At 40.2% G+C, this 24,873-nt stretch overlaps 1 protein-coding gene across 1 annotated transcript in view; it reads right to left on the bottom strand.

Moving 5' to 3' along the window:
* Nucleotides 1-24,873, bottom strand: part of LOC108794054 (sodium/calcium exchanger 1-like) — a 31,888-nt gene that overhangs the window by 1,299 nt on the left and 5,716 nt on the right. Inside the window, exons 2-6 of the mRNA XM_018565030.1 lie at nucleotides 22,473-24,226; nucleotides 5,807-5,901; nucleotides 3,128-3,246; nucleotides 2,322-2,421; nucleotides 1,622-1,894 (exon numbers count right to left, since the gene is read on the bottom strand). Of these exons, the coding sequence (XP_018420532.1) occupies nucleotides 1,622-1,894; nucleotides 2,322-2,421; nucleotides 3,128-3,246; nucleotides 5,807-5,901; nucleotides 22,473-24,181 (2,296 nt within the window). The 5' untranslated portion in view covers nucleotides 24,182-24,226. The remainder of the gene's footprint in view (nucleotides 1-1,621; nucleotides 1,895-2,321; nucleotides 2,422-3,127; nucleotides 3,247-5,806; nucleotides 5,902-22,472; nucleotides 24,227-24,873) is intronic.

Genomic DNA, 24,873 nt, shown 5'->3' with positions numbered 1-24,873 from the left:
TTAATTATTGTTTGTATCACAATAACACAATATAATTATTTTGTACCTACAAAGTTGTAGGTATGTTGTGTACTTCGCATGACACAAACCCCCCAGAATTCCAAGTTTTTGAATGCAGGAAAACAGAAAAAGTTTCAAGAGAGTGAATACCTTTGCAAGTCACTGTTGAGGGATACACAAAATTGTAAGGGGCTGTTTCTCCACTGACCACCAAAGTAAGGGGACATGACAATGACTGTCTTAATTTTTTTGGGTTATCATAATTTTTTTTTTTAATAAAAATATTATTACAAATAAATGAATTTAATAGAAGTGTCTGTTTATAAAAATGTATCTGCTGGGAAATTAAATATACTAGGTACCCAACTGCACAGATCAATGGAAGTAACATCATCAATACTCTTGGGCTGTAGACAAGCTAAAATGAGGCACATGGTGTTTGGAGAGAGGGGAATGGCATACAGGGCTTTCTAGCAGCTTCTGACTTGGGAACTTTTACAAAGAGTCATACATTAAAAATTAGATTGGGTACCACACAAGTCAATGATACCTATTTTATCTTGTACCTTGTATCTTGAAATTTTCTTATGCAATATATGTGCCAAATCATTAACAACTCATGCAATCCAATAAGGTTTATGGATTTTCTTTACTCAAAGCGGAGGTCATAAATAATCCTCCTGGAGTCTTGCAATCCTGTCTGGTTGTTGTCATTTCAATCACCCTGCTATGTCATAATATTGACTTCTTAAATCCTTCAAGAACAGCATACAATTTTGGTATTTCCAACCTAGAAGTTTAAACTAGGACAAGACTACAATATCAAACTGCTATAATTTGATCACAATAACAGTTGTACTTTATCTGTTCAATATTAAAGGGCATTATGCAATACTCTAATACTCTAAAATACTCTAACCATTTTAAGTTTAGTGTTTTGCTGTTGAAGTAGCCACCGCTCCAAGCTCACTCTTGTGATGACTATAATCTCACATTAAGTTTACTCATTTGTACTGAGACTGTAGTCCATCACGGGAGCAAGCTTGGAGCAGTGGCTACTTTACAACACACACAGGGAACATAGGGAACAAAGGTAGCCACCCTCCAGAAGGAAGGACAGTGTCAGCATGAATTTAGAAATTATTTGAGGATCTACAGCTGAGTGATACACAAAAAAGACACAGCATTGTAAATAGTTAAGGTATTTGAATGCATTTTTAAGGTTTAACTCCTGAGTTTAGTGTTACTGTACGTGGCAACACATGCCAGGGCCTAGAAAGTATCAATTGTGTGTTTATAATTGAAACAGCTAGGATTACTAATAATGCTCACACTTTCTGGCATTTGTAAACTGCATTGTTTATGATATAAGAACCAATCACAGAAAGAACAGACTGCATGTAATCAGGGATCAGAACATGCTCCCTCCTTATCACATACTACTGACTGGCCTCTGTGTAAATTGTAGTGCAGCCACCTGCTTTACTTGGAAACAAGTAAAGCAGAAAACCTGTTACATTTTTGTGTTCATGGTTACCTTATTGAACAGTCAAAAACAACCCCCATTGCCACCACAATAAATCAGCATCAACACATTTCCAAATGACAGTACAGTCCATACCTGGCACAGATGTACCCAAAGCAACAAAGACCACAGCGGTGACGGAGTCTTTCAGCCCAACAGTGCAGCCAAAGTGTGCAGCCAGGTCGCCAGTGACAGCAGTGAGGATCCCAATGATGCAGATGGAGACCAGAAAGCAGGCCCAGCCCCCCCAGTACTCAGTGGGGGGCACAAAGGCAAAGAGAACCTTCCAGAAGACGGTCAGGAAATGCATGATGTAGTCACAGCAACTGGGCAGCCCTTCCTCACTGCTCTCCTCATCATCATCATCTCCTGCCCAGGATGGAACATGCAGAAAGGGAAGACGGGGCATAATAGGATAGAAAAGTGGTGGAAAAAGAAGACAAAAAACAATACAAAAGGAAAAATGAAAAAGAAGAGGAGGAAAGGAGAAACTCAGGGTTTGGAAAAAAATAAAGCAGTGCGGTAGTAGCATGCCAGTAGGAAGAGTGGTAAGGAAAAGGGAAAGAAGTTAGTGGCATGGATGCGGGATACTAGTGAAAAAGCACGTGTGGGTGTAGATTACTGGTGCAAAAGATAGTAAGCATATTAGCAGTTAGTGTATATCATATCATTAATGTGTCAAGGTATCTTGTGCACTAAAATAAGCATGGCTTATTGTGTATGACATTTGTTTGTGTGATAAAGGGCATTTTGTACTGAGAGATTAACATGCAGACAATATACATTACATGCTTACCTGCACTGACTGTGACTGCACTGACAAACTGTTCTCTCCAGCTGCTGCTTCCAACAACCAAAGCCAAATTTGCCTTCTTAATCAACTTGTCTACTGTGTTCTATGTGCAAAGCAAAGGAGTACAGGTTAAGTATAACGCAATGTAAAGGTTACAGACTGGGATATTATTTCAGCATCACCAGGTACAATGAGAAAGGAGGATGAATATCTGTCATGATTACAATATGCTAAACAGAAGAAACTGCAAAACGGGAAAGGGGGTACATGGCAAAATCACAACATAGACTCAAAAGGCCAAGGCAGGCAGAGAACATGGTGACAGCACAGTGTGATCAAAGTACTGGTCAAACAATGATGGCAACAGTGAAAGGAGTACAGACATTTGAAGACTTTTAGAGACATATTTCAATTGGAGAGCAGATAACCTTATCCACTCCGGTATACTCCACTTAACTATACACACGGCAGCACCATTTGACAGCCCATTCATAAAATATGGGCCTCAGTGTGAAGCCAGTGGTGCCCCACAGATTTATATCTGCTTAATGCAGCAGAAACAGTTCCAGAAATGGAGAGTTGGTCATGTGACTTTTCCTACTTCTCCCATTTACATTTATTGCACTCCCCAGGCTTCAGACTTCCAAAGCCAGCAGACCACAATGTACATTTGTAAAGCAAATCAGTGTGCCTGATGCTTTTTTGATGATTAAAGCAGTATGGCTGCAGTGCAGTGCTTTTTGAATCATCCCTGTAGTAAATGAAATACCGATTGCACTCATGCCGTTCCTCAACTCAATATTTCTCACCTTGAATTCATAAGATTCTTCAATGATCACTTCCATCTTGCTGTGCTCCCCTAAGCTGGGACTTCCAGCAATCTCTTCACCACTTTTGGTGCACACCACCCATTTTTCTCCAGACTCCCCTATATAGAGAAAAGGGGGATTAGACTTGGAGTCCACTGCCTGCTTGTGAACATATATAACAGGTGATTGTGAACCAGTTTTCTAACATACAGTAGTGTGCAAACAGGTTTTAGGCAGGTGTTATAAAATGCTGCAAAGTAAGAATGCTTTCAGAAATAAAAGTGTTAATAGTTTATTTTTATCAATTAACAAAATGGAAAATATATGATCACACGAGAAATTCAAACTAAATTAACATTTGCCTTCAAAACAGCATCAAATATTCTAGGTACACTTGCACACAGTTTTTGAAGGAACTCGGCAGGTAGGTTGTTCCAAACATCTTGGAGAACTAACCACAGATCTTCTGTGGATGTAGACTGCCTCAAGACTCGATGATCAGGGCTCTGTGGGGGCTAAACCATCACTTCCAGGACTTCTTGATCTTCTTTATGCTGAAGTTAGTTCTTAATGACATTGGCTGTATGATTAGGGTCGTTGTCCTACTGCAGAATAAATTTGAGACCAATCACACGACTCCCTAATGGTATGGCATGATGGATAAGTATCTGTTTGTATTTCTCAGCATTAAGACACCATTGATCCTGACTAAATCTCCAACTCCATTTGCAGAAATGCAGCCCCAGACTTGCAAGGAACTTCTACAATGCTTCACTGTTGCCTGCAGACACTCATTATTGTACCTCTCTCCAGCCCTTTGGCGAACAAACTGCCTCCTGCTTCAGCCAAGTATTTAACATTTTGACTGATCAGTCCAGAGCACCTGCTGGCATTTTGCTGCACCCCAGTTCCTATGTTTTCGTGCATAGTTGAGTTGCTTAGGCTTGTTTCCACGTCAGAGGTATGGCTTTCTGGCCACAGTTCTTCCATGAAGACTTCAGGCCAGACATCTCCAGACAGTAGATGGGTGAACCTGGGTCCCACTGGTTTTCGCCAGTTTGGTGCTGATGGCACTGCTGGACATCTTCTGATGTCGAAGGGAAGTAAGCATGATGTGTCTTTCATCTGCTGCATTAAGTTCCCTTGGCCGACCACTGTGTCTACAGTCCTCAACGTTGCCCGTTTCTTTGTGCTTCTTCAAAAGACATCTTGAAACCCCAATCTGCTTTGAAATATTTGCCTGGGAGAGACCTTGCAGTATAACTACCTTGTGTCTTGTTGTTGTGCTCAGTCTTGCTACCGTGTTTCCCCGAAAATAACACACTGTCTTATATTTTTTTTGCCCCCCAAAAAAACCCTAGGTCTTTTTTTCAGTGGATGTCTTATTTTTATTTTTTAATGTGCAACAAAATGAACAATCTAAAGTTATTCATGTACAAGAATCCAAAGTTATCTGGTATTACTTCGCCTGTCACAGTAACCGGCGCTATAGAGGAAGTATCAGCTAATGCGGCTCTGCTCGATCTGCCACCGCAGCCTTGCTTTCTACAGCGCCGGCTTCCTTTGCCATCAGGGGCAGTGGTAGCAGTGGGGACATCAGACAGTGGACAGCGCGGTAAAGTACAGTACCATTTACCGGTACACATTACAGTACAGTACCTACTACATTAAGCAGTGCCTTCGGGGACAGCAGTTGGTGAAGTATGGTACTGGCGTACTCCCTGTCACTGCGCTGGCCGGAGGGAGTCCCCTGTCATCCCCTTAATACAGTACGTCCCTGCAGGCTGATACCATATCTCCTGCTCTTCAAGTTTCCCCTCACATGCTACCACCAAACTAGGTCTTATTTTTGGGGTAGGTCTTATATTACAGGAATCTTGAAAAATAGTGCTAGGTCTTACTTTCGGGGTAGGTCTTATTTTAGGGGAAACAGGGTATGATGTATGACCTGTGACATGAAACTGTCTTCCAAAACCTCACCGTAGTAGCAGAGTTTGGCTGTTCCTCACCCAGTTTAAAGCCTCCTACACAGCTGTTTCTGTTTCAGTTAAATACTGTTTTTAAACTTACATATGAAATTGATGATCATTAGCACCTGCTTGGTATAATTGGTTAATCATACACCTGACTCTAATCCTACAAAATCCCTGACTTTGTGCAAGTGTAAGAATTGATGCTGGTTTGAAGCAGAAGGGTAGTCACACCAAATACTGATTTAATTTTCATTTTTCTTCTGTTCACTCACTTTGCATTTTGTAAATTAATAAAAATAAATAATAAAATTATTTTTTAAAGCATTCTTCCTTTACGGCATTTTTTCACACCCGCCTAAAACCTTTGCACAGTACTGCATGTCTAATAATGTTAAGTAAAATTCTATGAATAACATCATGATTTTAAGAAGTGTATAATTTATTGCCATTTAAGTAAATGGTGCTAGCAGAAACATCCAATGTATTTGTATTAAGCCACATGCAACTCACAAACAACTAGGCAGGGACAAGGAAATTAGACCAGTATATTAAATACGTTGTACAAGGCAAACTATACCGATTAGCTTTCTACTCATAATTGAATTGACTTTTTCTGTTAGTTTTTATGGGCTTTGATTTGATACCTAATTATTTCACTCCTTTCCATGGCTTGGATCTATATATCCCCCTTGCTTGATTATTTTACCTCCTCGTTGCATTTCTGGCTCCCCAAGTTCAATAAGGAAGTTCTTGTTTTTCTCATACTCTTCATCATCAATTATCTGTATCTCTATGTATCCCCTATAAACAGAGAAAATTGTTAATAAAAGCTTTCTCCTTTTCTGGTTGATACATATTACAAAGGATCTGTCATTCTTTACAGCAAAACTTCTGATTTTCTGTACATACCTCTACAACATTGTACAGCCAAGTAGATCAGTCTACTACCTCTTGGTTCAGCTTTACTGCTTCCTGAAGCATGCCCCTGCTAATAGGACAAAGGTAATGACACTAATTAATTGTCCAGTGAATAAGGTGGGAAAGGAAACTGCATCACTGAACCAGGAAAGAAGTGTGCCAGCCTCCGGACTGTACAGTGTGTCAGGTGTGTATACATTTCGAGATTGGCTCTCGAGAATTTCAAATGGTTTGGCTAGTAAAACAATAAACTAATACATATTTCAACTGTTTATTTAGCTGTTTACTTTACTTTTATGAAATAGGATTAGAATTAGAATGTTCAGCTGACCGAAGGCGGGTCAGTAGGCGAGCAGGTTGAATGGAGATCATATTCCCACAAGCATAGAGGTAATGCTTTACATGACGACAATAGCCTACTCAAAGTATACTAGATCTGCTTAATTTAGTATGCTAAATCAATTGTTTTTAATATCTTTGCATTCCACAATAGGGTACCATGAACAGTTACAGCATGAACTCTGTTCAGTTAATCCATGTACAGCAACAACACAGACTTCAGAATGCTATACAAATTTGTCCTTTGCAACAACACAAAGGAAATCACCCAAAAAAAGATAAACACATGCAGGCAATCTTCTAAAAAGAAACCTATAATCTTTTTTGGGCCAACCTATTTTTTATAAAGATTATTAGTCTGAAACAAATGTTATAATGTGAATATATATACTGTATATATACAGTTGTAATCAAAATTATTCAACCCCGTTTGCAACTCAGGTTTATTGGCAAAATTTACAGACTTTCAGCTTTTCGAAACAGATCAAATAAAAGCAGTTGAAATAGGTCAACACAAGGAATGCTACAAGTGGTTTCCCCAAATTCAATTGGAAATGCAACTTTTAGTAACTTCTGCAGTCTCAAAATTATTCAACCCTTTCATGGCAAGCATCTTTAGTACTTTGTAGAACACCCTTTTGTTTTTATGACCTGCTGCAAATGAGATACACAACCAGACACCAGCTTCTGGCAGTGTTCCTGAGGAATCCTAACCCATTCCTCATGAGCAATGGCCACCAGTTCACTATTATTCTTGGGTTTGCGTGCTGCAACCACCTTCTTCAAATTTCACCAGAGATTTTCTATGGGATGTTCAAGTCACGTGACTGTGATGGCCACTGTACAACCTTCCAGGACTTCTTCTGCAACCAAGCCTTGGTGGAATTTGAGGTATGCTTGGGATCATTGTCCTGTTGGAATGTCCAATGACGCCCAAGCTTTAGCTTCCTCAAGGAGGGCATGACATTTCTCCCAGGATTTCCTAACACTGCAAAAGACCTGCAGGAAGACTTGGTGGCAACAGGGAATGAAGTTTCAGTTTGCACAGGTGTGTACTAATCACAGAAGGTTTCCATGCCAGAACTACAAGTGGAATTTGAAGAAGGTGGTTGCAGCACGCAAACCCAAGAATAATAGTGAACTGGTGGCCATTGCTCATGAGTAATGGGTTAAGATTTATCAGGAACGCTGCCAGAAGCTGGTGTCTGGTTGTGTATCTCATTTGCAGCAGGTCATAAAACAAAAGGGTGCTCTACAAAGTACTAATGATGCTTGCCATGAAAGGGTTGAATAATTTTGAGATTGCGGAAGTCATTAAAAGTTGCATTTTTAATTGAATTTGGGGAAACCACTTGTAGCATTCCTTGTGTTGACCTATTTCAATGAAATTTTCATACTGAAACCTGGAACAGAACCTTATGATAAGGATGGAGTCACTGCTCTGATACATCCAGTTCTGTGTGTAAATGTCACCTTGAGCTATTAATCTCTGTAAACAACAGGATTCTCTCAGGCAGGGAGCAATGAAAGGAACCTAGAGCTTCACCTACTGCCTGGATAAAAAAAAAAACTGCATAATGTTTATATGCAATATGATTATTTACTGGACTGAAAAAATATTAAAATATTTTATTAATGTAGCTCAAGAATACAGGGCACCATTTATACCTGTTACTTACATCATGCACGTGTGAATACTGACTATAAAACCAATAGAGTGTAAAAAAATGTGTAGCATAATAATATTTAGTGTAATGTATTCATTAATATATATGCATTGTTAATATAATACAACACCATATGCAATCGTATTGTAACAGTGTCCTCTTGGGAACATGAATTAATATCTAGCTCATTTAAAGTGAATGCATAGTGATTTTGTACATATTTTCTTTCTTTATTTATTACACTCATTACTAATAACAAAAAAAAACATGAAGAAAATATATTTATTCCATTACTGAAGACTGCCGTTCTTATTCCCTGGTTTGGTTAATCAAAATATTACTGCTATGCTTGCGGATGTGTTGTGAGCATAAATTGCATTTTGCTATCTGTCTATCCTGAGTGGTAAAGCTGAAGTACAGGACAGTCTCATTATTCCTGTCAAATGAAGCATATTGGAGTAGAATTTGAAACAAGCCACTTATGGAAACACAACTGATGAACTTTTATGAATATAACAGCAAGACATCCCAGAACATATACAGTAGTACAGCAGTTGGAATGCCAGGAACGTCCAAAATCAGATGTAACAATGTTTAACCGTTTTGAGGACTTGTTCAGAAGTATGAGAATATGTGAATAGGTAAATATAATTTGTTCCAATTATTTCCATTTACAGGGCCAACTTTGCCTTCCACTAGTGACAATCAGGGTAAGCATTTCATAATGTTTCTGTTTTGTTTTCGTGTTAGTCAAAGTTATTATATTTAGGACATTTAAAAATAAAGCCATGTCTTTTTCCAAAACATTAACCACACAAATTTATTTTGCTGATTATAACCTGGATATATTCTGTCCATTATCAATCCAACATTATGAATAGACTGTAACAATCTAGCATTCTTTAAAATTGCCCCAAGACCTAGCATGCTTCATATTATGTAAAGGCACTTGACAGATATTTTTATCCTCCAGCTAGCTGAGGTTCTATCCAAATCCCTGAAAAGCTCTGCATGGAAGCTCTTGGTCAACTCAAATGAATGCATTACTAGTGCTGATGCCACTGTACAGTCAAGTAACAGAGGTCTCATACAAACAAGGTCCATGGAATCGATTACATTGTGCACTACAGTTGGTCTCTGTGTGTCAGCGCCGATGCTTTTGCCTTTGGTGTTGCTAATTACACAATGGTCATATAAATTAGTATTCCATAATTTACAGCTATTCTAGAATTGCTCAGGGAATCTCAAACTATGAAGGTTTGTCCTTGAAAAACTGTCTGCCATAAATGACAATTATAGTGAACATTTATAAGTGCAGTATTAGCAAGTTGCCCTTTTAGAGTTTATTAACATATGATGTATACTTCATTGTAGCCTTTTTTCTCTAATACCCTGTTAACTTCTTTCAGAACACTTTTCAGAACACAAGAACTCAATTTTTCTGAGATGTGTTAATCATTTAACAATGCAAATGTTATGGATTATAGCCTAGCATTAAATATTAAAGATGGATTTAATAAATCTATCTGGTTAATTTAATAACGAAACATGTAAATGAGAATAACCCCTCTGCAGGCAGACTGAATCCATATTCACAAAAAACTAAATCTGATTGTTTGAGTTAATACACAAAGCACATGATCATTATAATTTTACCCTTACTAAATTAGGTCATATGTGCAATAGAAGCAAGCTAAACATACATAAAAACAGAAGTGGCACACTTTAAAGAAGGACTGCAAGATGTAAATGTTGTATTGTGGCTGATATATATGTAGGGTACTTCTACCGTACTTCCTCTTTTTAATTCTAAGTAGTGTTCAGCCCACTCTTCTATTTAATGAAACGATCCCAGAAAGTAATAAATTGCAAAGAAGAATCCGACTTCATTGTTAGAAGACACTGTGGCATGAGTCAGTTCCAAAATTAAATGCAGCTAGTGGTAAAATAGAACCAAATTTAGATCCCATTGACGTGTTTATACCTAAAATGCATGGTTAAACTACAGAAACACTTAGAAATAAAACTTAGGTAAAAGCTGGTTTGCGTGGAAATATTTTGTAGCAAAATGTAGATGCAGTATGATTTTATGTTCTGTTCCAGTTAGATGTACAATATAGATAAATATAAATAATGTACTATTACATAACTAAGTACAATGGCAATTTAGTAAGAACAAACAGTGCTCTCGACAAAGTGAATTTTGCTTTGGTTGGCGATGCTACTATATTTATACATTAATTAGCTACATCAAGGTCCATTTTCAAAAGCAGTGAGCCACATCTCCACTTCTTCACAGTATGAGAATATGTGAATAGGTAAATATAATTTGTTCCAATTATTTCCATTTACAGGGCCAACTTTGCCTTCCACTAGTGACAATCAGGGTAAGCATTTCATAATGTTTCTGTTTTGTTTTCGTGTTAGTCAAAGTTATTATATTTAGGACATTTAAAAATAAAGCCATGTCTTTTTCCAAAACATTAACCACACAAATTTATTTTGCTGATTATAACCTGGATATATTCTGTCCATTATCAATCCAACATTATGAATAGACTATAACAATCTAGCATTCTTTAAAATTGCCCCAAGACCTAGCATGCTTCATATTATGTAAAGGCACTTGACAGATATTTTTATCCTCCAGCTAGCTGAGGTTCTATCCAAATCCCTGAAAAGCTCTGCATGGAAGCTCTTGGTCAACTTAGTGTTAAATTTGCACATAAGGCATTTGTTCCATTTTGAAAATACAATGTTATCCTATTTTCTATAGAATCTTATAGAGTGTGTATTCAAGAGTTTAGGACATACAAGGCTTTCCAGCAATGCAGTTCTGCATGTTCATTGTGAGACAATACTATATAGCAAGTGACAGCTCACTCACCACTCATCCATGATAATTGCTCACAGTAAGGTGTAAAATGGAAAAAAAGGTCAGGCCGAAACCGAAAATGTTTTTTATTCTAACTTTTTCACATTTTTAAAAATATTTAATTTTTATTTATTTTTTATAAACTTTTAAATTTTTTATATTTCATTTTTATTTATTTATTCATTTTTATTAAATATTTTTTACTTTACTTTTAGTGGCTTCGGGGAAATATTGGGGGTCTAAACAGACCCCTGATATTTCCCTTTTAAAATAGAAAAAGAGATTGAGGACACAGAGTCCTTAATCTCTTTTTCTGCAGCCCCTGTTATAAATGAACAGGAATCCTTTATACTGAGTGTTCCTGTTCATTCATAACTTGTGGACATAGTATGTTTACTATAACCACAATCATGAATGAACAGGAGGTGATGTAGATCACTTCCCATTCATTCATAATTGAGGACACAGTAAACATACAGTGAACAGAGGTACTACAGTATAAGTGATTTAATCAGCATTTAAAATAGCTTACAATATGTTGACTTTAATATCACAGTGCTGAGATATTGGTACTAAACCTAATGGTCCATTATTTTGCATTTTCTGATAGTGGGAGCTGGAAGCACTGGCAAACACAGTCAAGAGACACCAAATGTTTCTGTAATCACTTTTAAACAAAAACCGAAACAATTTTCTACAGGGAAATGTTATCGCATACATCTCCATACACTAAAATCAGCAGGTATCCGAAACTATAGAAAGCTTGAATTTTTGCCTTGTGAATATAGTATAACAGAAATACACTATTCTACCTTGCAGGTGTCAAGTCATTTTAGGTCAGTGTCTCATTATAGGTCTTATGAGTGCCCTAGAATTACATCATGATCTCCTACAGTGACACCTCAGGTGGATTGTTCTATTTCTGAGTGAGAAAGAACTGAATTATGATCATGTTTAGGAATTAGGTCATGTGGGACAGATGTAGTATCCTAAGCTTTCAGAGAGTGAATCCTGTATCCTTCTTTATGAGATGTTTGTTCGTGTTTATCATCATATCAGTGACATCTAACACCAGGTGACACCTGTCATTCAGGAGAAAAGTTAGCAATTACCATCTGCTTTCTGCCACTATTCCTCTTACTTATCTCTCCCCTTTGTCAGCATCCCTGGAATTAACTTCATTTCTTGATGTCTTATTGCCTGTCTTATTGCCTTATTGCCATATCCTCCCTCTTTGCATCCATCATTTTGTTTTCATTCTTTATCGTTTCTCTACTTCTCTTAATACTCCCTCTGTCGCATATTTAACAATCTTAGAGTCTAGTACCATTGCTCATTCTCTCCCCTCCTCTTTTCTAACTTTGTTCATCTTGGCCTGTTATTACTGCCAATCTATCTATTTTTCTTCTTTCAGAGCACTGTCCCTCATTCCCTTTCTGTTACCCACACATCATCTCATTCACCTCACCTAGAGAATACTGAGCACCATCTCCAAGCAAACGAAATACGTGACGTGCCTTTTAACAAGCTTCTCATTTTCCCAAGCTTGCTGACCAAGAAGCAGTAGCATCTCCCTTTTTCATTGTCTCTTTGTATTAGTCTTCTATGTACGTCCGACCGACTGATTATGGCTTAATTAATCCAGCTATGTTGAACTACAGAGATTTTACTTATGGTTTTCACCATAATTCTCTTACATGCTTTATTTAGATTGTTTTTACAATATTTTATCTTATTTAAACAGTTATCCTTTCTCTAACAGTGTGAGTATTTCCTGTTACTTTTATAACTTTTTATTTCACTTGGCACTACACTATGTTTTACTATTTTTTTTTTTTAACCTTGACATGAACTTGAGAATTCAAGCCTTTGGCTCATTAAAGTTACACTGGCTTGCTAAAGTGATTTCTGGAATGGTGGTAAAGAGTCAAATAGAGCACTTATCATGTTCCTTCAGGGCCCGACATCACAGCACAGCACATCTTAACTCTCTGCTGCTATTACAATACAAGTGTGAGCCATAGTTTTACAGAGCTACTGGGATGTTTCGGGAACTGCAAGCCTTGGACCGCCGGTACTCACACAAATTAGGCAGCTGCAAAGCCCCAGCGTGGGCTGAGGCAGCCGCCTAATTTGCCTGACTACAATGCAGCCTCTGCTTTGGGTCCCGATTGTTCGGTGCGGCCGGCCGGGCCCAGCAGCGTGGCTGAGTGAGGGAGCAATAATAATAAACGCAGAGTGCGGAAGTCAGTAATGTAACGCAGAGTGCGGAGGTCAGTAATGTAATGCAGTGCAGAGGTCAGTAATGTTAAGCAGAGTGCGGAGGTCAGTAATGTAACGCAGAGTGCGGAGGTAAGTAATGTAACGCAGAGTGTGGAGGTCAGTAATGTAACGCAGAGTACAGAGGTCAGTAATGTAATGCAGAGTGCGGAGGTCAGTAATGTAACGCAGAGTGCGGAGGTCAGTAAGGTGGCGCAGAGTGCGGAGGTCAGTAATGTGACGCAGTGCAGAGGTCAGCAGTGTAAGATAGAAAAGAGACTTACAGTGGTGATGTGCTATGTCCTCATGCCCTCCTCTTTCTCTCCGGGTGGTGGTGGGGGGGAGGGGGAAGCATCAATGTCTCCTCCATGTGAAGCCCCAAGCAGCCTTGTTGTGCCTTCTCTTCAGGTCCCTTACCGCTCTGCTGAAAGTACCCAGGCAGCCAATGACGGTGCTGCACTCTCCCTCCCAGCCAATAGCAGCAGTGGTGGGCAGAGGAACATACAGGCTGTCGAGGAGCCTGTACAGCGATGCCTCTCCTTGTCACGTGCATCGGCAGAGCTGACAGGAGATCGTAGCTGCAGCAGCGGCGGCCGCTTCTCTGTGTTTGTTGTTATTTTAAAGATATGGGTAAAGGTCCACTTTAGCACATAGCAAAAAAGTCTGGATATAATGAACATGAATATTACTTAGGCATCACTATCTGTTGTTAATAAAGTAATTAGTATGCTGCCATTGAATGGCACTGAAGTGGGATTGTCTTTATGCTAGAGGTTGCAGAGACAGGGGTCCTCTACTGATTTTGCTATGGTACTTGTCAGTTGCAGTTATATTGCTACGATAATGAAGCCAAGCGTATTTCATATACTGTACATATATATTTCCTGTAGATTTGTGTTTATGACACTGCAGTAACCCCTGTATTCTTAATTTAAGAATAACAAATCAGTGGGGAAAACAAACTCTTTTATTACTCTGAGAAAATATTCTCCTGAACACCCTGTTCATCTCTTTGAAGTCCTTTCCCTTGTTACAGGTTTAAAATTATCTCGGCTTTTGCCATTCTCCCCTTATAAATTCTCTTTCTAGTTTTATACTAAGCAGGGAATTATGTTAAAGCTGCTGTATATTCTGCTGTTGTTTTGAGGGTGTCTTTAAAGGCCAATCTTGGGAAAGATGCTGTATTTTATTAACTGTGAGCAGTTATTGCATGTAATAACCACATCCAGTACATTGATTTCTACTTATTGCACATTATTTTATTTATATGTTTTCCACATTTACTTGCAGATCAAGCTGTCTGACATTGGTGGGTTGGTACAAACTTTACAACAGAGGAGCTTGCAACTCAGATTTTTCATTCACATAGTTTTATTTTTTTAACCATTATTGCAACTGCTTATTCTTCTCTGGCCAGGGCAGCCATCGGAAATTTTGGGGCCCCTCACACAGCTTTAGACCTGGGCCCCAGAGCCGGATTAAGAGCATCATGGACCTGGTACTGAGGATATCGGTGTGCTTTTTTATGGAAAATGTTGATGGTCACCAGGGCCCTCTCCCTCCTGTCTGGGCTGTGATTTGTAGTCACTCTATAGCTTGGAGTCAGTGGTGGAGTGCCAGGGGCCGGCTGCAGCTGTGAGCCTGATAGATCTGAGACTGACTCCAAGTTGTAGAGAGACTAAAAATCTCAGCAATAAATTATACAGCAATGCAGAATACCACCAACTATAGATGACTGCAAATATCAGTAATATATTTTACAGCAATGCAGAATACCGCCAACTATAGAGGACTACAAATCCCAGCAATAAATTACACAGCAATGCAGAATACCGCCTACTATAGAGGACTGCAAATCCCAGCAATACAATATAAAGCAATGCAGAATGGCACCGGCTATAGAGGACCTCAAATCCCAGCAATACATTGTTAAGCACTGCAGAATAATTCCATCTGCTAGAGAGGACTACACATCCCAGCAATACATTATAAAGCAATTCAGAATGGCACCGGCTATAGAGGACCTCAAATCAAAGCAATACATTGTTAAGCACTGCAGAATAATTCCACCAGATAGAGGACTACAAATCCCAACAATATTTTATACAGCATACAATGAAGCTGCATGCTCTGTGTTGCTCTGGGTTCACGACCTGATGTCTCCAGGGTCTCAGGAGGGCTGTGCTGGGTTTCAGGGGGGCTGTGCAGGCTCTCAGGAGGCTGTTTAGGCTCTAAGGTGGCCAGTGCGGACTCTAAGGTGGCCAATGCAAGCTCTCAGGGGGTCAGTGCGGGCTCCCTGGCAGTCAAGGGGACTCACTGGCTGTCAGTGGGGCTCTCTGGAGGTCAGTGCCGCTCTCGGGTGGTCAGTGCGGGCTCTGGGTGGTCAGTGCAGGATCTGGATGATCAGTACGGGCTCTGTGATGGTCAATGCATGGTTCAGTGCAGGCTCTGTGTGGTTAGTGTGGGCTCTAGGTGCTCAGTGTGGTGGTCAGTGTGGGCTTTGGGTGGTCAGTGCAGTGGTCAGTGTGGGCTTTGGGTGGTCAGTGCAGTGATCAGTTTAGGCTTTTGGTGGTCAGCGCGGGCTATGGGTGGTCAGTGTGGGCTCTGGGTGGTCAGTGCGGGCTCTGGGTGGTCAGTGCAGTGGTCATGGGTGGTCAGTGTGGGCTTTGGGTGGTCAGTGTGGGCTTTGGGTGGTCAGTGTGGGCTCTGGGTAGTCAGTGCAGGCTCTGGGTAGTCAGTGTGGGCTTTTGGTGGTCAGCGCGGGCCCTGGGTTGTCATTGCGGTGGTCAAAGCGGGCTTTGGGTGGTCAGTGCGGGCTCTGGGGGGTCAGTGTAAGCTTTTGGTGGTCAGTGCAGGCTCTGGGTGGTTAGTGTGGGCTTTTGGTGGTCAATGCGGGCTCTGAGCGGTTAGTGTGGGCTCTGGGTGGTCAGTGCAGGCTCTGTTTGGTCAGCGCAGGATCTGGCTGGTAAGCATGGGCTCTGGGTGGTCAGTGTGGGCTCTGGGTGGTCAGTGCGGTGGTCAGTGCGGGCTTTGGGTGGTCAATGCGGGCTCTGGGTGGTCAGTGCAGGCTTCTGGTGGTCAGTGCGGGCTCTGTGTGGTTAGTGCGGGCTCTGGGTGGTCAGTGCGGAGGTCACTGTGGGCTTTGGATGATCAGTGCAGGCTCTGGGTGGTCTTTAATTTAAAAAGTAAAGATCCACACAGTGTCTCTGCCATTGGTCATGCATCTGATCATATTGTATAAACATGATGTTCATATAGGATGATCAGATGCATGACCAATGGCAGAGACACTGTATGGATCTTTACTTTTTAAATTAAAGAGGACAGCAGCTGTTGCCCAAGGCTGAATAGGGGCTCGACGCTGGCAAAGGCCCCGTCCCCACCCCAGCGTCGGGACAATTTTTAGCCTTGGGCAACATCTGCTTTCCTTTTTAATTTAAAAAGTAAAGAGCCACACAGTGTGTCTCTGCAGACGCCCCTCCCCACTCTTGTAGCTGCTTTAACACTTACCTTTCCAGTCCAGCAGCTGTGCTCGTCTCCTGCCTTGCTCCGCTCTTTGGAAAAAAAACCCCTTCCTGCACATACACAGGGTGTTGGGACCATACCAACTTGTCGGTACATATTAATCTATAGTAAAAACGGCTTGGTTGAAACCTGGGCCCCCCAGCCACCTGGACCCCTCTCATTAGTACTGACTGTACCCCCCTGATGGCGGCCTTGTCTCTAGCAGTTTCATTGTTTTCACAACTCAGGTCCCTGTCACTTTTGCTGGATAACTTGGTTTGCATAGAACTATCGTGACTGGGAAATGGACCTGGCCAATAAAGAGAGACTTGCAGCGCTGGATATCAACAAACAGCGGAACAGAAGCCCTTGGATCTCTGTAAGTTAAGATCTGTTGAGGGCGAGGGTGGGATTGTTTCGGTCAGGGAAGGGGGGCATAAGGAAAAAGTGTACTTTGTCTAAAAGTGCATTTATTCTCTAAACAACAGCATAGAAATCAAGTCATCAGAATAAAAAGTGGGGGATTTTTAAAAACTGGAGCAAACAGAATCTGGAACAGCTGCCCATAGCAACCAATCAGCTTCTATCTTTCATTATCAAAGCTTAACTGACCAAACTAAAGAAGGAAGCTGACCGATTACTATGGGCAACTGCTCCAGATTCTGTCTGCAACAGTTTTTATAAATCCCCCCCCCCTCCCCCCCCCCCCCAAAATGTACAGGGTGTTGTAATATTTTTTTGCATTTATTCTCTAAACAACAGCATAGAAATCAAGTCATCAGAATAAAAAGTGGGGGATTTTTAAAAACTGGAGCAAACAGAATCTGGAACAGCTGCCCATAGCAACCAATCAGCTTCTATCTTTCATTATCAAAGCTTAACTGACCAAACTAAAGAAGGAAGCTGACCGATTACTATGGGCAACTGCTCCAGATTCTGTCTTCAACAGTTTTTATAAATCCCCCCCCCCTCCCCCGCCCCCCTAAAATGTACAGGTATTTGTAATAGTTCTTCTTTAAACCAGTTTTAACAATTTATTGTTAATGTAGGTGATACTTTGCTTGAGGAAAATAGATTGTAAGCTCCACTGGGCCAAAGCTGACGATAAAGGTTACAGAAAATATTTTAATTAATTCATAAAGGCTGTGATGATGAAAATTAAGCATAATTATAGTGTACTGGAATTTTAGAAGGACTGAAGAGCATGCTTCTGACTGCATACAGTAAAACAAACACCAAAGCAAGCATCACATGTAGTAATTGTAATTGTCTACATATCTAACATATTATGATTACCTCAATGTCCCCCACCATTCGGCTCTCCCCATCGCTTACATGTTCTATCTGCTGTGCCTGGAGCTCTTCATCTGCTGAGGTGCCTAAAGCTTCGCTTTCGCAAATCTCTTTGTTACATAATATCTGGAGAAGGTCTTGTTACCGCACTACAGCTAATTTTCATATCATTTTTACATAAAAAAACAAAACCTTTTTCGAAATCGGAAATTAAATAATTTTGGAGCATTACAAATTAGACCCTGGGGTGGTACTGGATTCTCCCCTTTCTGTATTCACAGTCTGGCTATAACTGCCAAAATCCACCTTTTCCTCCGATGAATTACTGTGAAGTCTCAGGAGTGTTCAATCTCATCTTAGTCAACAGTAACATTTTTAACTATCATGCTACCTTCCCTAAGTCTCCATTCACACGTAGGCATCAGCGTTTCCGCAAGTAAATAAGCGCGTTTTTAAGCACGTCTTTCCCTCGCATGGTTTGCGGGTTTTGTGAGTTTTGCATATTTTCACATTTTTTGTTAGTTTCACACACAAAAAGACTAAGACACATGTTTTATTGAGCAGATCAAAATGCATTGGTGTGAATGAGGAAACGTGCGCGCAAACGCACACAAAACGCGCACAGAAATGTGCAAAGCGCTTTTGTGTTGCACGTTTTAATGCGCTTCCATTGAAGTCTATGTGGCCAAACGTGCTGTAATCTGCCCAAAAGAAGCTTGTGTACCTTTTCCAGCATTCGGCATTTTACAGCTTGCGACGAAACTCTTAGGTGTGAACAGGGTCCAAAACAAAACACAGAGAGCTTCTCCATCGCATAAAAAACTTTTTATTAATACAAATATAAACAAGTGCAATGCTACTCACAAAAATCAAGTTAAAACAGGCATGAAATAATATGAACATGAGGGGCAGCCGGCTGTTTTAACTCGACTTTTGTGAGTATCATTGCACTTGTTTATATTTGTTTTAATAAAAAGTTTTTACGCGATGGAGGCGTTTTGTTTTGCAGTGCTGAGGTTTCCCTAAAACCTATTGAGAGCTGCCTTGTTAGCGTCTTATATCACGATCACTGCAGACTGTCTCCTTTCCTGGACTCAAGCTGTTGGCGCTGTGTTATATACTGTTTGTGAACAGGGGCCATAGAAATGAATGGGATTTCTAGTGTTGAGAGTTTTGTCGCACTTAGCTTTGGGTGGCAAAATGCCCGGGTGTGAACAGGGACTAAATATTGGACATGTGAGCTATTGAAGAATGTGTATACTCTACATAGGTAACAAAAATAAATAAAACAGAAGCAAAATGTGCTTCATTTCATGCACCATAATACACACATAAACAAAGGGTAATTTACAAAGAAACAAAGTACTTGGATTATATATATACATTAAACAGACTATGCACTGTTCATTAGTGCTCTAAGCTTTACATGCCCTGCGCAGAGGGTAAATGTGAAAATGCAGTGTTTGCTGGTGCGTAAAAGTGCCTGTTTTCAGATGAGAGGCAGATTGCTGAGTATGGAATAACAGCAAATGTATCCCGTTCTCTGCCTTCATAAAAAAAAAACAGATTTCATTTTGAGCAATAGGATTTGAAATGCTTTTCAGTCAGAGTAAACACAAGAAATAAAGAAATATAAGGAGATCCAAGATTAACAGGGCTATACAGATTATCTCTCCCTGCAAACAGTGATCTCCTCAGAGATGTCCTCAAAGATCTTTGAGTATGACCCAAAAATGTTTTACAAGAACTCAAAAAAAGAATGCATAGTTATAGGAGAAATTAAAATTGAACTTGGCCTGGTCTCTCCTAGTACCTGTGATAATCTTAGTTTGACCCCTGTGTACCTATGGACACCATTTAGGCCTTGGCTGTAAATGCGGCCTTCATTTTTGCACAAGCCAAGATTATTGCCTCCTTTCAGTGCTAAGACTCACCCGCCGCTATTTAACTGTTAAATGCCAGTACTTCAGTGGGCAGCGGATGCTCTGTACTGTGAGCGCTAAATGACAAAGGGTAAGAATTATTGTTGGGTGTATCTGGTCTTTATCTCAACTCAGTTGAGAACTGGGCCAAGGATCCAAGGGGCTAAGCGGACACCCCAAGGTACATGCACTTCAGCATGTTGTTACCTTAAAACATTTTAGGCCAAATCAAGTTCACATTAATAAACTTGTTTAAAGGAACAGTACTGACAAGTACTGAAATCAGTTCAAGTATCACTAAAGGATAATGAATTATTCTCAGGTGAAACTGGAAAAATGATTTAAAAAATGAAAATTATATTAATGAATGGAGTGAACCCAAAATCTTTGAAGGTTCACATTTTAAAGAGGTTTTTAACTTTTACTAAAAAAGTGGACAAACACTTCTATGAGAATAGACCGAACAGCAGCGAGTAGCTTGCCGGAGGTTCGGCATTGCCGATCCAGATTTTGGATCGACTGAGTCGAACTCCTTCTGCACTTTAGGTCGGCCAAACATGCTGAGCATGTTCGGCCGACCCAAAGCCACACGAAGCAAGCCGATATACGGCTGAAATCAGCCGTACAAGCCTGAAGTAAATGGCCAAACAGCGTTCGGCTCACTTCACTCCTGGTCGGATGTTCACTCGGCTGCCTATGGCAGCTTAGTAAATAGACCCCTTAGTTCTGGAAGCCATGTACTTCATTGTTAAAGTACTGAGTCTGGCATCCAAGGATTGGGCGGCCCTGTTTAGGTAGCCAACCAACAAACAGCAAGCATTGTTGACTTTTTCAGTAAAAATAGAAAATTGTGATAATTGTTCAGTATCAGTTTCAAAATCACAACCTACGGATGATATTAGAAATATCATATTCTTATAGATTCCCTCTATAAATTGTCATCATGCTCATTTCTGCCACATTTGGAATTAAATGAATAATCCATTAACATTTGTAGGTAGATTGATAATATTATTTAGGTAGATTCTGCCAATTTATAAAGATTTTCACCGGATTGTTCACTCAGATTTCTAGCAAGAATTCCCACCCTAAGCGTGATGTCATTTATGCAGCTAGAAAGGGAACATAGCTTTTTTGAATGTTTAGTTCACCAATCTGACTATTTTTCAATATTTACTTTTCAATTGATTTTTACCATGGTAACCTGATCCTGGAAACTCTTAGTGTAAATATATGTAAACATTTGCAATGAAATAAGTTAAAATGTGATAATAAAAAAATAATAATTTCAACAATGTTTATGAATAGGCCCACGGCCCTAAATAAAGCTTGAATCTTAGCTTTCTATCAACAGCTATTGAGGTTAAAAACCACTGCTATACCTGACTACCCTGAAAGGCTCATTCGTCAACAGGCCTCCTGGTCATGTGGGCTAATGTTTTTAACAATAGTTGTCAATTCTGACCTAAACACCTTTCCTACTTCATATTGGGAAGTCATTTAATTTAACTATATAACCAATAGATGATAAGGACTAGAATATTAATTTACCAAAGCTCATTCTCCCCCGCTGAATGTAGAGCTCTAGCTCTGACTCAGGATGGGATGGTCTCGACCACTGTGGAGAGACAACTGCCTCCACATAGAGGGCAAGGGTCCTCCTTTACAGCATGCTGGCAGGGGACAGGCCTTTCTTCTCAGACTGAGCCTGCTTTCTAAAGTAAACAAACTATAAGACTTTGAACACCTTTTGCTTTGATATACCCGTAACTAATTTAGCTAATTTAAACTGAAAATTCAGCTGAGCTTTAAAGATATCAGCACAAAAGTTAACAAAGGCAAATATTTTTGGGTTCTCTCCCCTCAAAAAAGTAGGCAAACACCTTTTTTTAAAATTTGATGCACCTAGAATGTACTGTAACTGATTTAAACTAAAGTTGGGCTTTAAAACATGCCTTTAGTATGGTTTTACCCTATAAAAAGACATTACATCTAAAGTGGCTATAGTATTACTCCCCATGCTACAGTGTAAAAGTTTGAATATAAACACTCCCTTAGCATTTGATAATCAGCTATTTATATAAAATAAACTGTAGCCTCTAAATTGCACTTTATGTCTTAGCCTCCTGTATTTTATTCTAGGTTATTTGGGATTATTTCTGAACACAGCAGTTTATATCTATAACAGCACTTGTACTTTCTCTGATATAGAAAACGGTTAAAAAGCTTCTGTAAAGTCCTTGTTAACATTTATCTGTACATTTATCTTTACAGATGGGATTTCTTGAACAATAGTTTTCCTTTAAAAATGTTTGTAAGCCTTTTAAACCTGAATAACATTCTAATGAATATCTTTACCCATCACACTCACATTTATATGTAAAAAGACAGTTTATAACATTTATTAATATATAAAACATCAATAGAAAATAACATAGGAATGTTATATAGCAATTGAATAAGATGATAAAGCCATACTTCTACTGTAATGAACTGTACAAGTTACAGTTCGTCTGGATGCAATTATTTGTAATGGTAGCACTTCTTTGATATATGACTATTTATTTATATAATAGATTGTTAAACTATACTCACGTGGTCTCATCATTTTGGAATTCCACTTTTCCAGCCACTTCCAGGTAGTCCTCTCCTGCTTTTGCTGTTCCCTCGCTTGTCCTGTAAGGAATCACAACTTTCCCTCTTGCTCCTGACCCCCGTACCACCTTTGCCCTCATGGTACCCACACTCTCACTTACTCTCATGCTACTTGAGTCAAAGCTAAAGATACCAGCATGGTCATCATCAAATATAGTCACTGTGGCTCTCTTCCCAGCCCCAAGCCTTACTCTACCTTGCCCCTCCTTTACACCTCTTGCTCTGCGTGGGTTGCTCAGTTGCACATAGAAATGTTCATCTTCCTCAAATACATCGTCATCAATAATGCCCAGACGCAGTTCTTTTCTGGTTTCACCAGCCTGGAACACAAGTGTGCCTTCTAACAATTCATAGTCTGACCCCGCATTGGCTGTACCATCTTCAGTTCTATAGTCTACCTGAACAGCCCCTTCACCATTAACTCTTTTACAAAAGACCCAAACACTAACTGTTCCGCAATTTTCAAAACACTGGTAATGTGTGTGTTCAAATTCCACCTCTGTCCACTGATCATCTTCTTCACCTCGCCTACCCACGTCATCTCTGGTCCCACCATCTGTCAATGCTCTCCTTGCCTGATCTGCTGCATGCTTCTTTAGTACATTTCCTGCACCGATCATCATCCTCGTGGCTTGGATCCTATAAAATGCTCTGCTTTTTTGTTGTTGAACAAGTGTCTGGTAATTTGCTAGTTCCATAAGTTGTTCCATGTCTTTACCAGGAAATCGCTGACGCATGTCTTTAAACACTCTGGCCATATCTCTCCGTTCCTCTTCCTCTTCCTCCTCAAAATCTACAGCTCTTTCATTTCCAGCCATGCTCATCTCTCCTGCATCCTCTTGAGCAACTGCATCTTCTGCACCAACCAAAACTCCTCTGCTTTTGCCAGCTCTGTACTTTGCTCTGCCTGCTCTTCTTCCTGAGTAACGGTAAAATAACAACCGCCTGTCAGCTATCCAGGCCTGTAGGACACATATTGGGAAGAACAAAAATGTCAGTAGTGCTTCCCATATCTCCACCTCTCCCGGTGAGGACCAAGACAAAATGAGGAACAGCCAAACATATGCAAAGACGCTCCAAAAAGCTGTGACTGCAAAAACCCGTGGGTGACGAATTCGACGAGTTTCACCATCAGGGACTACCATAACACATAGTCCAATTATAACAAACATGTTAAATGCAGCTGAGCCAACAATGGTGCTGGGTCCCATGTCTCCAGGTTCGAAGCCTCTTCCAACTACTTCAATGATAGAAAGTAAAATCTCTGGAGCTGAGGAACCTAATGCCATTAGGGTAAGGTTGGAAACTGTTTCATTCCATATGCGTACACTTGTTACTGTCACCTCCCCATTTGGGTGTCTGAATGTGATTCGCCTCTCTTGTGAAGTAATGACCTCAATAGATGCCATAAATCGGTCAGCTATTATGGACATTCCCAAGAACATGTATACCAGTGCCACAAAATATACAATGGCGCGTGCTGCTCGATCACCTGTTGATGGTGGATGTGGCAACCAGGCAGGAAGTAACACACCATCAGTACATTCTCCATTTAGTTCAGGACTTGGTCCACAGGTGGACGAATTTGGAGGAGATGTGGTGACAGTAACTGAAGGTAAGAGCAACAGGGTAAAAAGAAAAAAGGACATGATGGAGAGAGAAGGTAAAAGAGGTAGAGGGAAGTGCTTTATCACCTAAAGAAAAAAAAAAAGAATAGTTAATGCGACTGATAATGGCTGATATTATCTTATCATATATGGAGAAGATGAAGGCATCAAAGGTTCTGCTGTGCTGACGGCTACTGCAGGGCTGCATACTACAACTTGCATTGGCAAAAAGGGTGTTTACAACTAAGTGGGTTATTCACTAAGCTGCGGAAGGCAGCCAAGTAAATAACCAAGCCGATGTGAAGTGAGCCAAACACCATTCAGCTATTCACTTCCGCCCTGTACGGCTGATTTCAGCTGTACATCAGTTGGCTGCGGCGGCCCTCGGTTCAGGAAAACATGCTCAGCATGTTCAGCTCAGGCGAAATGAAGAACACGTTCGACTCCGCCGATCCAACATCTGGATCGGATGAGCCGAACCTCCGGCAGTTCTCTCACTGCTGTATTTTCATAGGGGCAGAACGGCAGTAAGTGAATAGCCGAATGCCGCTCAGCGAGGTAACGAGCAGAATGACTGAACCAAATGCAAAAAATAAATAAAATGCAAACAAAGGGGAAAAAATGCCATGGGGTCCCCCTCCTAAACCATACCAGACCATTTAGGTCTGGTTGGCATGTTAGGAGAGACCCCAAGTTAAAAAGTAAAAAAAAAGTATGTGGGGTTCCCCCCCCAA

This window comes from Nanorana parkeri, unplaced genomic scaffold, assembly GCF_000935625.1.
Source record: "Nanorana parkeri isolate BGI_ZX_2015 unplaced genomic scaffold, ASM93562v1 scaffold25, whole genome shotgun sequence".
Classification (NCBI taxonomy): Eukaryota; Metazoa; Chordata; class Amphibia; order Anura; family Dicroglossidae; genus Nanorana; species Nanorana parkeri.
Note: the sequence above shows the minus strand (reverse complement) of the source record. Positions and strands in the feature narration are given on the sequence as shown.